General features: G+C 44.4%; 1 protein-coding gene across 1 annotated transcript in view; it reads right to left on the bottom strand.

Annotated features, from left to right (window-relative positions):
* pik3ap1 (phosphoinositide-3-kinase adaptor protein 1) overlaps positions 1-15,874 on the bottom strand; it is a 126,607-nt gene that overhangs the window by 5,310 nt on the left and 105,423 nt on the right. The window contains exons 11-15 of the mRNA XM_067972759.1: positions 13,696-13,779; positions 12,034-12,245; positions 4,956-5,028; positions 1,878-2,033; positions 397-467 (exon numbers count right to left, since the gene is read on the bottom strand). Coding sequence (XP_067828860.1) covers positions 397-467; positions 1,878-2,033; positions 4,956-5,028; positions 12,034-12,245; positions 13,696-13,779 — 596 coding nt within the window. The remainder of the gene's footprint in view (positions 1-396; positions 468-1,877; positions 2,034-4,955; positions 5,029-12,033; positions 12,246-13,695; positions 13,780-15,874) is intronic.

The following is a 15,874-nucleotide window of genomic DNA, read 5'->3' as shown; positions in this document are numbered from 1 at the left end:
ACACTTGACCCTTTCACTGCCTTTGTGTTGTCAGACAGCTTGTCCGATAGTCAGTCTTGAATGAGCCACAATTTCCTCCAGCTAAACATTGAGATCTTTGACCCCGCCACAAACTTCAAACCCTTGCTACCAATTCCATCCCCTTCCCGACTGCTGTCTCTGGCTGAACCAGACTGGTTGCAGACTGGTTGGGATGTCCTGAGGTCGTGAAAGGTGCTATATAAATGCAAGTTCGATCTATTAAATAATTGTTGTTATAATTTTTTTCTCTCCTGGTTTGGAATGCTACATGACAACAGCCAACTGGTATTATTGAAATCAGGAGATGGCCATTCTGGGGATTGCTGTCCTTGTGTTTGATCCTCACAGACGGTCTATGGTTCGAGTGACATTTACCTCATTATCACCTTCTACGCCGCTGCTTAAACTCAAAATGCTTCGAGTGCTTGACCGGCTGCTAAGACTGCCTGAGTAGAGAGAACAGAAGAAAGTTCGATTTAGAAATGGAGCCATTTTATGAAAGCAGGGTTAGATAATGGAAGCTATTAATACCTCAAACGCCAACTCTGTCAAAACCGCTCAAGTAATGAACAATGGGTTGGGTCAACGGCCAGTAATTGCAAATTGTGTTTTAATATTAATTAACAACACTTAAGAAGCTCGACACCATCCAGGACAAAGCAGCCCGCTGGCACCCCATCCACCACCCTAAACATTCACTCCCTTCACCACCGGCGCACCGTGGCTGCAGTGTGTACCATCCACAGGATGCACTGCAGCAACTCGCCAAGGCTTCTTCCACAGCACCTCCCAAACCCACGACCTCTACCACCTAGAAGGACAAGAGCAGCAGGCACATGGGAACAACACCACCTGCACATTCCCCTCCAAGTCACACACCATCCCGACTTGGAAATATATCGCCGTTCCTTCATCGTCGCTGGGTCAAAATCCTGGAACTCCCTTCCTAACAGCATTGTGGGAGAACCTTCACCACACGGACTGCAGCGGTTCAAGAATACGGCTCACCACCACCTTCTCAAGGGCAGTTAGGGATGGGCAATAAATGCCGGCCTCGCCAGCGATGCCCACATCCCATGAACAAATTTTTAAAAAATGAAGATGGAAAAAATGTCAGCATTGGCTGCAGAATTTATGTAGCTTCACCCCTCTCTATCACATCGCTGTTAGTACATTAGGCTCCTGAATAAAATAATCTCATGGAAAGAAAGATTTATTACAGATTGTATTTTTTGTCAACCCTGATCAGTGGGAGAGGCAAAAATTGAAATCAACATATTTTCTGAAGTAAAATGGATCATCAAACTACCAGGGTGGTAGGAGGCGATCTAGATGGAACTTGGTCTTTTTTTTATCTAGTAAGTGCTATGTTCCTATGTTAAATTAAGCCACAGCAAGATTTCTCCACTGCTTCTTGGCCTTGGCTAGTTTGCACCTCTCTTTTGAGGACATTCCTGAGAGTCAAAGCCTCCGACAAGTTTCAAACTCTGTTAAACCTCAACCTTCTGCTCTTCTATTCTCCCGTGGTTTTCATCTCCAACGTTTAAAGTGCAAGCAGATAAAATGATGCTTCAATCTGCAAGTTTCTTTCTCTGTAAGCAGGAGAATTGGCTATATACTCGAAAAGGACTTGCAGGGCTATGGGGGAAGAGCAGGGGAGTGGGACCAATTGAATAGCTCTTACACAGGCACAATGGGCCGAATGGCCTCATTCTGTTCTGTATCATTCTATGATTCTAGGAGTGCTAACCCGCTCTCCTTTAATGTGAAGAATTTAACTCTCCTTTGGAGGATGGCTAAAGGTGATAGAATGTCCTAGGTTCTGTCGTACGGCTACAACACGATTGTGGACATACTTGCTGTGCTAGATGTGCTTCCCGTACTCCACATCCCTCGCTGTATCCCTTCTCGGAGTGGACAAGGCGGGATGAATCTGGGATTATCTTCATATACTCCACATTCTGCGCCCTCTATAATGTCATGTGGTCGAGTAGGAAGTGTGATCTCCATCTCTGAGCAGCAATTGCAACAGTTATATTTTAATACATTTAATATATACCGGTGATACTCCGTGGCATTGCTCATGGATAAAGTGTTTTAAAAAATCAAGTACATATGGTATTCGGCTAACTCTTCACGTTCTACAGTTCCAAACATAAAGCTGTCTGTGCATAATGTGCTGTGATTACTCATATAAATAGATGTGTGCTGCTAACCATTCAGAATTAGAGACGTTTTTAAATGGATGGAAAATCGGTAAGATTCCCTTATGGGAATACGATCCTTCCCGCCTGATTCACTGCGTCCATGTGCAGGAACAGATAAACCTGCCCCTTGACCTCTAACCATAGGGAAGCATAAAAGGAACAACAAGGCAAAATATTAAATGTTTAAAGCTGTGTTTGGAAATAAAGTGCCACTTGAAACTAAGAGAGCTGCAACCAGGTTCCTGGGCTTTAGATTATATATAAAACGGGTCAGGAAAATGTAGAGTTTAGATTAGTTCTGTTTTGTTTCCTGAGAAAATTTCTGACTAATCTGGACATTCAATATTGTAGCTGGTAGTGATGGACTGGTCTCAGTGAAACCACTTAAAAGAGGCTCTTTAACTCTCGTCTCTAATGTGAGACAGAGATTGACGAGTCTGTGTAGAAATAGATAATAAAAGAACTCCAGATACACAGCTCACAGTGCCCGTTTGGAAGGTCAATTGTTTGTGATGAAAAATATTAAGTGCCTCCTCTTTCCTCTGACACATCCACTCATTCATTTATGCAACTGTTGCATGCAAAGGGAACAAGATAATGTATTTGCCTACCTGCAGTGGATAAGGAAAATTATTTATTAATTTTTCAGGACTCAATCAAAAATCGTATCACCATATCTGGGTATGTTGTTTACAAACCTCTTAATAAATTCTTTCAGCGACCATACCTGCCCCTCCCTGCCCCACTGCCCGCTGACTCACCATGAGCAGCACCAAAGGAGATCTCTTAGTTTAATTAAAAGTCCTGCGTACAACAGGTCACACTTTAAATGTCTGCACGGCACAAAAACATTTGTCACACTTTTCTGAATAGCTCAAATAATCATGAAATTTATTCAAGTGCTTCTTAGCTTCCTACACATTATACTTAGAACATAACACACACAGCATTCAAGAATTCTATAAAATATTGAACTTCCCCCAGTACCTGTCCCACCACAGGTCACTCTCTCCTTTACAGGCCTTCCATTCCTCAACAGCCTTGCTCTCCCCCTCTGCTCTGTTCCCAGAATTCCTACTTGTCTTGTCCTGTATGATCTGTAGCCCTCACAGCTGTGCTTGTGATCACCGGCATGTGGAATTTTTTCCCCTTTATTGACTTACAGGCTGTTCCTTTCATCTGACCGTTGACCTCTCTCTGCCATGTCAGGCTGGGGTATCCCGTTATCACCCCTCCTCCGAGCAATGCCACAAGTGATCAGTCAGTATCTGATTATATAATGCAAACCAAAAATCGTATCCCCTTATCTGGTCCTGTTGTTTACCATCCTCCTTGTAAATTCTTTCAGTGACCATATCTGTCCCTCCCTGCCGACTCACTGTGAGCAGCACCAAAGGAGATCTCTTAATTTAATTAAAAGTTCTGCTTATAACACATAAAACTGGGTATTTCAGATCAGTTGGTCACACTCTCATCTCGGAGTCAGAAGGTTTAAGTTTCACTCCAGGATTTGAATATATAAACTAAGCTAGCCGTACTGAGGGAGTGCTACATTGCTGGAGGTGCCGCTCTCTGAATGGGATGTTAAACCAAGGCTCTGTCTGCCTGTTCTGGTGGAGAGCAGGGACTTTTCCCAATGTCCTGGGCCAACATTCTTCCCTCAACCAATATCACCAAAAACAGGTTAACTGGTCATTCGTCTCATTACTGTTTGTTGGATCTTGCTGTGTGTAAAATGGCTGCTGTGTTTCTCTACACAGCACCAGTCACTGGTGTAACTCATTATAGGTGAAGCACTTTGAGACATTTCTGAGATATGATAAGCTACTATATAAAGTATTTCTCTCAAATTATTAAATATAGTCACTAATCAATCTCTAATGTCACTGGTAACAGATGGAATAAAAAAAAACTATCAGTCATAGAATTGTAGAATTTGACACCATTCAGCCCATCGGACCTGTGCCGGCTCTCTGAAAGAACCATCCATTTAATCCCAATTCCCTGCCCTTTCCCCAGACCCTTATATTTTTTAAATATTTATCCACTACCCTCTTGAATTATATTATGGATTCTGCTTCCATCACTGTTTTTGGTCAGGCAATCAATATCCTAAAGACCCTCTATGTAATAACATTTCTCCTCACCTCTCTCCTGACCTCTGTCCTGACCTCTCTCCTGACCTCTCCCATCGTTCTCTTGGTGATGACCTTAAATTTATGCTCTCTAGATACTAACTCACTGACCAATGGAAATAGTTTTCCTGATTTACTTTTTCAAAACTTCTCATAATTTTGAAAGTCTCTATCAGAACTGCTCTTAACCGTCTTTATTCTAATAAGAAGTGTCCCAGTTTCTCTGCTCTCTCCTCATAACAAGAACCTCTCACCCTGGGATCATCGCAGTGAACCTCTTCTGCACCTTCTCCGTGGCCTTGAATCTTTCCCGAACTAGTCACAATACTGAAACCCTGGTTGATTTGTCTCCTCCTTTCCATGTTGGACTTCCATTCTAGCTCACTGCCCTGGCTGAGCTCAGGTATCTCAATGTAGTTGAGGGATGGAACCGAGGCCCTTGACATGGTTGAGTGCCCCACCCATGCTGTGCTTTCACCCTCTGTAAGATTGGGTGGGGAGTAGGGGGTGGGCAGTAGAGAGAAACACCCTATTGGATTTGGGCCTGACTTTCGCTGCCGGGTTGCGAATGAAGGCCGCGACTGGAGCTCACCTTGATGTTTACCAGACTTTCCTTTGATGTTCTGTCTCCGTGTGATACTCTCCCGCAGCTTCTTCAGGTTTTCCTAACAAGTAAAGGTGGAGTTAGATTTCTGGCTGTCCATCTGCTACTCTGTGTGATCCTACTGAGTGTAACAAGCGATAAACAAATGTAAGAGTTTACGGGTCTTGTATGTTTGTGTAATTTTGTGGACATGATGTGGAGATGCCGGTGATGGACTGGGGTTGACAATTGTAAACAATTTTACAACACCAAGTTATAGTCCAGCAATTTTATTTTAAATTCACAAGCTTTCGGAGGCTTCCTCCTTCGTCATTTACCATTTGTGGAGACTGCATTCCACGCAGCGGGAATATTATCATAAATAACATGTTATACTAGTCTGGTAAAACTTCTAAAGGACTTTCTGGTGTTTTTTCAGTCCTGGGCCCATATTTCATTATTTGATATTTCATATTCTCTTTTTCTTCCTTTTCCGATTTTCCCTTCCTTATTCGTACTGGGGTACAGGTTCCACAAGTGTCAATAACCTGTCCAAGTGGCCATTCTAAGAACATAAGAACATAAGAACTAGGAGCAGGAGTAGGCCATTCGGTCCCTCGAGCCTGCTCCGCCATTCAATCAGATCATGGCTGATCTTTGACCTCAACTCCACTTTCCTGCCCGATCCCCATATCCTTTCATTATCCTAGAGTCCAAATATCTATTGATCTCAGCCTTGAATATACTCAATGATTCAGCATCCACAGCCCTCTGGGGTAGAGAATTACAAAGATTCACAACCCTCTGAGTGAAGAAATTCCTCCTCATCTCAGTTTTAAATGTCCAACCCTTTATCCTGAGACTATGCCCCCTAGTTCTAGATTCTCCAGCTAGAGGAAACAACCTCTCAGCATTTACCCTGTCAAGCCCCCTCAGAATCTTATATGTTTCAATGAGATCACCTCTCATTATTCTAAACTCCAGAGAGTATCGGCCCATTCTACTCAATCTCTTCTCATAGGACAACCCTCTCATAAGAACATAAGAACATAAGAAATTGGAGCAGGAGTAGGCCAATCGGCCCCTCGAGCCTGCTCCGCCATTCAATAAGATCATGGCTGATCTGATCCCAACCACAAATCTAAAGAACACAAGAAGTCGGAGCAGGACCCGGCCACATAGCCCCTGGGCCCTCTCCGCCACCCACAGGGCATTGACCGATCCGAACTCAGCTTCATGTCCAATTTCCTGCCCGCTCCCCATAACCCCTAATTCCCTTTACTTCTAGGAAACTGTCTATTTCTGTTTTAAATTTATCTAATGATGTAGCTTCCACAGCTTCCTGGGGTAGCAAATTCCACAGACCTACCACCCTCTGAGTGAAGAAGTTTCTCCTCATCTCAGTTTTGAAAGAGCAGCCCCTTATTCTAAGATTATGCCCCCTAGTTCTAGTTTCACCCATCTTTGGGAACATCCTTACTGCATCCACCCGATCAAGACCCTTCACAATCTTATATGTTTCAATAAGATCGCCTCTCATTCTTCTGAACTCCAATGAGTAGAGTCCCAATCTACTCAACCTCTCCTCATATGTCCGCCCCCTCATCCCCGGGATTAACCGAGTGAACCTTCTTTGTACTGCCTCGAGAGCAAGTATGTCTTTTCTTAAGTATGGAGACCAAAACTGTATGCAGTATTCCAGGTGCGGTCTCACCAATACCTTATATAACTGCAGCAATACCTCCTTGTTTTTATATTCTATCCCCCTAGCAATAAAAGCCAACATTCCGTTGGCTTTCTTGATCACCTGATGCACCTGCATACCAACTTTTTGATTTTCTTGCACTAGGACCCCCAGATCCCTTTGTACTGCAGTACTTTCCAGTCTCTCGCCATTAAGAAAATAACTTGCTCTCTGATTTTTCCTGCCAAAGTGCATAACCTCACATTTTCCAATATTATATTGCATCTGCCAAATCTCCGCCCACTCACCCAGCCTGTCTATATCCCCTTGCAGGTTTTTTATGTCCTCCTCACTCTCTACTTTCCCTCCCATCTTTGTATCATCTGCAAATTTTGATATGTTGCACTCGGTCCCCTCCTCCAAATCGTTAATATAGATTGTAAAGAGTTGGGGACCCAGCACCGACCCCTGTGGAACACCACTGGTTACTGGTTGCCAGTCCGAAAATGAACCATTTATCCCAACTCTCTGCTTCCTGTTTGATAACCAATCCTCCACCCATGCCAGAATATTACCCCCAATCCCGTGATTTTTTATCTTAAGTAATAATCTTTTATGTGGCACCTTGTCGAATGCCTTCTGGAAGTCTAAATACACTACGTCCACTGGTTCCCCTTTATCCACCCTATACGTTATATCCTCGAAGAACTCAAGCAAATTTGTCAGACATGACTTCCCCTTCATAAAGCCATGCTGACTTTGTCCTATTAAATTATGCTTATCTAAATGTTCCGTTACTGTCTCCTTAATAATAGACTCCAAAATTTTACCCACCACAGATGTTAAGCTAACTGGCCTATAATTTCCAGCCTTCTGCCTACTACCCTTTTTAAATAACGGTGTTACATTAGCAGTTTTCCAATCTGCCGGGACCTCTCCTGAGTCCAGGGAATTTTGGAAAACTATCACCAAAGCATCCACAATCCCTACTGCCACTTCCCTCAAGACCCTAGGATGGAAGCCATCAGGTCCAGGGGATTTATCCGCCTTGAGTCCCATTATTTTACTGAGTACCATCTCTTGAGTGATTTTAATCGTATTTAGCTCCTCCCCCCCCGAGAGTCCCCTGTTTGTCCAGTGTTGGGATATTCTTAGTGTCATCCCAGGAATCAATCTTGTGAACCTTCGTTGCACCGCCTCTAAGGCAAGTATATCCTTACTTAGGTAAGGAGACCAAAACTGTACACAGTACTCCAGATGAGGGCTCACCAAAGCACTGTACAATTGTAGTAAGACTTCCATACTCTTGTACTCCAACTCCCTTGTAATCAATTCCCTTGCTCTTTCCCCATAGCCCTGCAAATTTCTCCTTTTCAAATATTTATCCAATTCCCTTTTGAAAGTTACTATACAATCTGCTTCCACCGCCCTGTCAGGCAGAGCATTCCAGATCATCATAACACACTGCGTAAAAAAAATTCTCCTCATCTCCCCTCTGGTTCTTTTGCCAATTACCTTAAATCTGTGTCCTCTGGTTACCGAACTTCTTGCCAGTGGAAACAGTTTCTCCTTATTTACTCTATCAAAACCATTTATAAGAGTGAGAACACTGGAGGATTTGGTTTTAGTGTTACACCAGGTTGTCTGGAACTCCTACAACGACGTCCTGGGGCTGAGATAAATGGCCTCAACAACCACAACCACCTTCCTTGTTTAGGATTTATTGGGGACATAGAAGACTTGGAGGAAGTTAAAACGCAGTTTTGAGATCCTGAAGTCAGAGTTTCAGGAGCTATGGAGGAAGTTAAAAATGCAGGATCCTCAAAGGTCGTAAACTCTGGATTACTCCCAGTGCAACGCGCTAGTGAGTACAGGAATAGTAGGATAAGACAGGTTAATGAGAGGCTGGAGAAATGGTGCAGGAGGGAGGGCTTCAGATTCCTGGGGCATTGCGACCAGTTCTGGGGCAGGAGGGATCTGTTCAAGATGGACGGGTTGCACATCAACAGAGCTGGGACTGATGTCCTTGCAGGGAGGTTAACTCGTGCTGTGGGGAAGGGTTTAAACTAATTTGGCAGGGGGATGGGCACCACAATGAAACATTGGAGAGGAGAAAAAAGGTGCACAGAGGACTGGGAGGGACAAGTAACACTAGAGTAAAGAATAGTTCAGAAATAGGAGGGATCAGACAGGGCGCAAATGCAAGGCAGTCTAAGATGAGATTGGAGTACATGTGCGTAAATGCACGTAGCGTGGTAAATAAGGTTGATGAGCTGCAGGCTCAAGTCGCCACATGGTCTACGATATAGCGGCAATAACAGAGACATGGCTCAAACGAGGGGAGGATTTAATATTCCAGGCTACAAGGAATTCAGGAAAGATAGGGAAGGAAAGAAAGGATGGGGGTGGCAGTATTGAGGGGAGCATTGGTGAGGGTAATGCGGTTGATGTTGTGTATATGGACTTTCAAAAGGCATTTGATAAAGTTCACATAATAGACTTAACAAAATTAAAACCCACGACATTAAAGCATCAGTGGCAGCGTGGATACAAAATTAGCAAAGGGACAGAAAGCAGAGAGTAGTGGTGAACGGTTGTTTTTCAGACTGGAGGGAAGTATACAATGGTGTTCCCCAGGGGTCAGTATTAGGACCACTGCTCTTTTTGATATATATTAATGACCTGGATTTGGGTATACAGGGTATAATTTCAAAGTTTGCAGATGACACGAGAGGTATGAAGCGTGAGTTGGCTAAGGTAGATTGGAAAATTAGATTAAAGGGCATGACGGTAGATAAGCAGTGGCGTGCATTTAAAGAAATATTTAAATATTCTCAACAAATATACATTCCATTGAGAAATAAAAACTCCATGGGAAAACTGATCCACCAGTGGCTAACTAAAGAAGTTGAGGATAATATTAGATTAAAAGAAGAGGCCTATAATGTTGCCAAGAAAAGTAGTAAGCCTGAGGATTGGGAGAGTTTTAGAAACCAGCAAATGATGACCAAACTATTGATAAAAGGGAGAAAATAGAATATGAGAGTAAACTAGTAAGAAACATAAAAACAGATTGTAAGATCTTCTACAAGTATGTAAAAAGGAAGAGAGTAGCAAAAGTAAATGTGGGTCCCTTAGAGGCTTCGACAGGAGAAATTATAATGGGGAATAAGGGAATGGCAGAGATGTTAAACAAATATTTTGTATCTGTCTTCACAGTAGAAGACACAAAAAGCATACCAGAAATAGTGGGGAACCAAGGGGCTAATGAGAGTGAGGAACTTAAAGTAATTAATATCAGTAAAGAAAAAGTACTTGAGAAATTAATCGGACTAAAAGCCGACAAATCCCCTCGACCTGATGGCCTACACCCGAGGGTTCTAAAAGAGGTGGCTGCAGAGATAGTGGATGATTGGTTGTGATCTTCCAAAATTCTCTAGATTCTAGAACGGTCCCTGTGGATTGGAAGGTAGTAAATGTAACCCCGTTATTCAAGAAAGGAGGGAAAGAGAAAACCGGGAACTATAGGCCAGTTAGCCTGACATCAGTCGGCGGGAAAATGCTGGAGTCCGTTATTAAGGAAGTGGGAACAGACACTTAGAAAATCATAATATGATTAGGCAGAGTTTTATGAAAGGGAATTAATGTTTGACAAATCCATTAGAGTTTTTTGAGGATGCAACTAGCAGGGTAGATAAAGGGGAACCAGTGGATGTCGTATATTTGGATTTTCAAAAGTCATTCGATAAAGTGCCACACAAAAGGTTGTTACACAAGATAAGGGCTCAGGGGGTTGGGTGTAATATATTAGCATGAATAGAGGATTGGTTAACGGACAGAAAACAGAGAGTAGGAATAAACGGGTCATTTTCAGGTTGGCAGGGTGTAACTGGTGGGGTGCCGCAAGGATCAGTGCTTGGGCCTCAGCTATTTACAATCTATATTAATGACTTAGATGAAGGGACCGAGTGTAATGTATCCAGGTTTGCTGACAATACAAAGCGAAATGGGAAAGTAATCTGTGAGGAGGACGAAGAGTCTGCAAAGGGATATAGACAGGTTAAGTGAGTGGGCAAGAATGTGGCAGATGGAGTATAATGTGGGGAAATGTGAGGTTATTCACTTTGGTAGGAAGAATAGAAAAACAGAATATTTTTAAATGGTGAGAAACTATTAAATGTTCGTGTTCAGAGAGATTTGGGTGTCCTTGTACACGAAACACAGAAAGTTAACGTGCAGGTACAGCAAGCAATTAGGAAGGAAAATGGCATGTTGGCCTTTAGTGCAAGGGAGTTGGAGTACAAGAGTAAGGAAGTCTTGCTACAATTGTACAGGGCATTGGTGAGACCTCACCTGGAGCACTGTGTACAGTTTTGGCCTCCTTACCTAAGGAAAGATATACTTGCCTTAGAGGGAGTGCAACAAAGGTTCACTAGATTGATTCCTGGGATGAGAGGGTTGTCCTATGAGGAGAGGTTGAATAGAATGGGCCTATATATATGGAGTTTAGAAGAATGAGAGGTGATCGCATTGAAATGTATAACATTCTTAGAGGGCTTGCCAGGGTAGTTGCGGAGAGGCTGTTTCCCCTGGCAGGAGAGTCTAGAACTAGGGGGCATAGTCTCAGGATAAGGGGTGGTCGATTTAGGACTAAGATGAGGAGGAATTTCTTCAATGAGAGGTGTGAATCTTTGGAATTCTCTACCCAGAGGGCTGTGGATTCTCAGTTGTTGAGTATATTCATGGCTGAGGTCGATAGATTTTTGAACTCTAAGGGAGTTAAGGGATATGGGGATCGAGCGGGAAAGTGGAGTTGAGGTTGAAGATCAGCCATGATCTTATTGAATGGTGGAGCAGGCTCGAGTATGGCCGACTTCTGCACCTATTTCTTATGTTCTTAACTTTGTTGGCTAATTAGGGATCACAGTCATGTGAAAGATAAATTTGATGACACAGTATATAATATCATTACTGCAACAGAACAGCTTCTCGGTTTTCCAGTGTAGCTACTTGCTTGCCTTTGGGCTGCTGGAAGTGGTGAAAATACCATGGAAACCAAGTGAAGAAAGATAAATAATGCGGGATGTACGTTTCAACGAATATTCGGGAGTTTTACTCCCTTCATTTTTGGACCAGAGGGAGAAACTTTACACAACTGTTCCTCAGGGTCTAGGATGGAGTGGATTGTACACAGGCTGGGTAAGGATGGGCCGAATGGCTATTCTCCAGTAAATCCTTCCTTCTGTTCTTATGCAGGCGATTTATGGTCATTGTGCTTCCAGAAAATGAAAGCGAAGGAGGAATTTGCCCCTCAGCCCTGACCCCAACATTGAAAACAAATCCCTAGGTCATTGCGTTGCCGGGGAAGGTCCTGATATCGTGTTCCACTGGCATGTGAAATACCTGCTGGTACCGGAATGAGTCCGATCTGCGTTTCTGGTTGAGTTGCCACTCCTTGAACTGCAGAAGGGCTTCATCCACGTCGATCATTCCTAACTTCACTTGTTCCTGCAACGTGATGAGCTGCCGCTGCCCAGGGGTCTTCATCCCTGCAAACGGGTCGTAGTCACTCGACGGAGCTCTGGACAGCAGCCGCTTTGATCGTGGGGGAGGCGCTGGAAGAGAACCTTGAGTTGAAGTGTGCAGGAAGCATTTCTGTTGTACGTTATCTGATCTCCCCTCCAGCCTGCGGCTCTCCTCTCTCTCTCTTTGTCTCAAACTCGTCTCTATTTTACCAAACTCTACGATGGTCATTGCTACAGCAGAGCGTTGCCGCTCCTGTTAACTGCTGAGTTGTAAATGAACCATCCGAAGCACAGTGATCCTGAAGCTCCTCCAGTTTGCTGGGATGACCAGCCGGAGGTTGGTGGGAACCTGCAGAGTTTCAGGATCTCTTTCTGCTGCACATCCCGTGTTGAAATCAAAGGGGGAAGTTTAACTCTCCCTGATTGATGGGAAAGGAGCTGGGGAGCAGTTAAAATGGAACGGCTCCATTTCCCACTGGTTCCCCACTTTAGCGGGGCTGGTTTTGGTGGTGGAGGATTCCGGGTGGGACCCTCATTAATAAGTGCAAGTTGTTCCCATGACGTGCATGGGATCCTGACGGCATTTTAACCCCCTCCTGAGTGGGGGGCTACCCTCCCCTCAACTTCCTGAGGTCACTCCGCCAGGTAAGCTGTCGAGAAGTTAAAAAAAACCTGTCCTCAGTGGGGCCAGGGGGAGCAGGAGGGGGATCTTCTGGGCCCCTCAAGGAAAGTCCTGGCCTTTGCTGCCTCGGGTTCTGCCCCCCCTCCCCCTGGACACACCTTAGTGCCGAGGACCAGCCTCCAGGCCACCTGATCTCCGTCTCCCCCCCCAGCTGCCTCTTTCCGCCTGAAACAGGTGAACAGCTGACCGGCAAACGATCAAATGAGGCCCGAGAGTTCAAATCTGTCGGGCCTGTGACGAAGAGTCCAGCCCGGGGTCGCTGCCCACTTCCACTGAGCGTCGGCAACTCTGGTTGGACATATTCCTGGCAGTTTCGTCACACGACCTCCGGCCTCCAACCACCCCGCCATTGGTCGCCCGACACGACCAACCTTGCAGCGATTGGAAAGCAAACAGGCTCTTGATCACCCAATTGGGCGATGCTGACTGTCAGTCCCACTTTTCATCCTGTTACTAATATTTTTATAACTAATAAATGTTCAAAGAAATTGAAAAAAATCACTATGATAACGTCCCTATGATTTTTCTCCCTCGTAGCAGTGGCCTGGAGATTAATCTGTAATTCCTGGAGACTCCAGGGCAACCCTGGAATATTGGCAACCCTACTCCTGCTGGGAGCTAAAACTGTCCCTCAAGACTCCTCCCATTGTCGCTCGAGCTTTCGGAGCTCCTCACCTCCTCCACTTTTACGTTCCTCCTACAATTTAAAGGTTTTAAACTCACAGTTGGTGTCACTACTCTTGCTTTATCTCACCGGCCCTTCTACTCTGTCCAGCCTTTGCTCTTCATCGAGGCTTCTCAGTTAAATAAAAAACCCCATCCAGCTACGTGAGTTGGGAGGAATTACTGGTTAAATACCTGGGCCAGAGTGTCCAACTGCGGCAGATTGCAACGCGGTGATGTAAATGTTCTCTGCTCTCTTCTCCTCTTTATTGCAGAACACTGAAGCAAATAGAAATTTAAACATTAACATTCTTCTCAATGGTCACCTCATGCTCTTAAATGAGCTGCATGAGAGCCATGATAGTGATGCAGGGGCTGCCAGGCCTCATCTTGAGTGTCAGCCAGCTATTTGACCATGTGGGTACCATTGCCAAACCCAAACAAAAAGAGTGGTTAGAATGTGGAACTTGCCAGCACATGGAATGTTTGAGGCAAATAGCATAGATGCCTTTAAGGGGGAGCTAGATGAGCACATGAGGGAGAAAGGAATAGAAGGATATGTTGATAGGGTGAGATGAAGAGGGTTGGGCGCAGGCTCGTGTGGAGTATAAACACCGGCATAGACCTGTTGGGCTGAATGGCCTGTTTCTGTGCTGTACATTCTGTATAATTCCGTCCTTAAGCAACATCCGCACTTTCCAGCAGGAGTTGATGGATTTTTCCTCCCTCCCTAACCCAGGAGCGCTGAGATCCTTGCTACCTGGGATCAGCCAGCACAGCACAGACGGGGAGTTAAACCTGGTCAGTGTGGCTCAGTTCTTACCATGTGGTGCAGTGACCCCCTGAGCCTTCAAGAGAGCTCATAATAAAAACTCTTTGCTGTGGGCTCATGTTAGTCAGCACGAGGTGGGATTTTGATAGAGTTTTTTTATATTCGTTCATGGGATGTGGGTGTCGCTGGCAAGGCCAGCATTTATTGCCCATCCCTAATTGCATTTATTGCCCATCCCTAATTTGATAGAGTAAATAAGGAGAATCTGTTTCCACTGGCAGGAGAGTTGGTAACCAGAGGACACAGATTTAAGATAATTGGCAAAAGAACCCGGGGGTGAGATGAGGAGAATTTTTTTTTACACAGTGAGTTGTTATGATCTGGAATGCGCTGCCTGAAAGGGCGGTGGAAGCAGATTCAATAATAACTTTCAAAAAAGAATTGGATAAATTCTTAGAAAGGAGAAATTTGCAGGGCTATGGGGAATAGAGCAGGGGAGTGGGACTAATTGGATAGCACTTTAAAAGAGCCGGCACAGGCACGATGGGCCGAATAGCCTCCTTCTGTGCTGTCTGGTTCCACGATACCGGCTCCCCCCTCACCCCTCAAGTGTTTCTATAGCATAAATGCGAACTGCACTTGAAGTGTGGTGAAATAAAAAAGACTAAGTTAAAAATAGTCGCTGCTAAAATAGACTTGCCTACCATATTACTGTACTGTACCATCTGGGCAAAGGTCATTGGTCTTTTTTACTCTTGAGGCCACCTTACATGCCCTGGTGCGGTTCAAAGAAAGCCAAAAGGGTTTTGTAAACAGGAAATTGCAGCGATGTGTGATATTTCACTGAAATAAAACTGTCATTCATAAATCAACTCGACAACATTTAAAAGTCCCTTCACAGCGACAAGGGGAATTGGCTGTTCTGTCAAGTGACTGCTGTCACACAGAGACGTGACGCAACATTTTCCATTCGGTTTCTTCGAAGTAGAAACATTAAAAAGTAAATAAGGAGAAATTGTTTCCACTGGCGGAAGGGTCAGTAATCAAAGGGCACAGTTTTAAGGTAATTTGCTAAAGAACTCGGGGGGGAGATGAGGAGAATTTTGTTTACGCAGCGAGTTGTTCTGATCTGGAATGCGCTGCCTGAAAGGGTGGTGGAAGCAGATTCAATAGCAATTTTCAAAAGGGAATTGGATAAATACTTGAAGGGAAAAAATTGCAGGGCTATGGGGAAAAGATCAGGGGAGTGGGACTAATTGGATAGCTCTTTCAAAGAGCCAGCACAGGCACGATGGGCCGAATGGCCTCCTCCTGTGCTGTAAGATTCTACAATTCTACAAAACTATTTACCCAAATGATTAATAAAATAGCTTAATAAAGGGAACTGGATTGGATCAGTTTAGAGTGACACAGCAATCATTTTGCATGAACTCTGGAAGGCGGATAGCTAACTCATCGGCAGCCCAGCTAGGGGGATTCATCAAAACAATCTTGGCGGCTCTGCCAGCAGGTTGGGACACGGTGAAAAGGCGGGCAGGTAGGATGGGATTGGATAAAAAGGGGTGACCTTTTGGGGCCAATGATCTTTTCCTGTTCCTAATG

The sequence above is a fragment of the Heptranchias perlo genome, chromosome 36 (genome assembly GCF_035084215.1).
Source record: "Heptranchias perlo isolate sHepPer1 chromosome 36, sHepPer1.hap1, whole genome shotgun sequence".
Classification (NCBI taxonomy): domain Eukaryota; kingdom Metazoa; phylum Chordata; class Chondrichthyes; order Hexanchiformes; family Hexanchidae; genus Heptranchias; species Heptranchias perlo.
The sequence above is the reverse complement of the archived record's forward strand: the minus strand, read 5'-3'. Positions and strand labels throughout refer to the sequence as shown.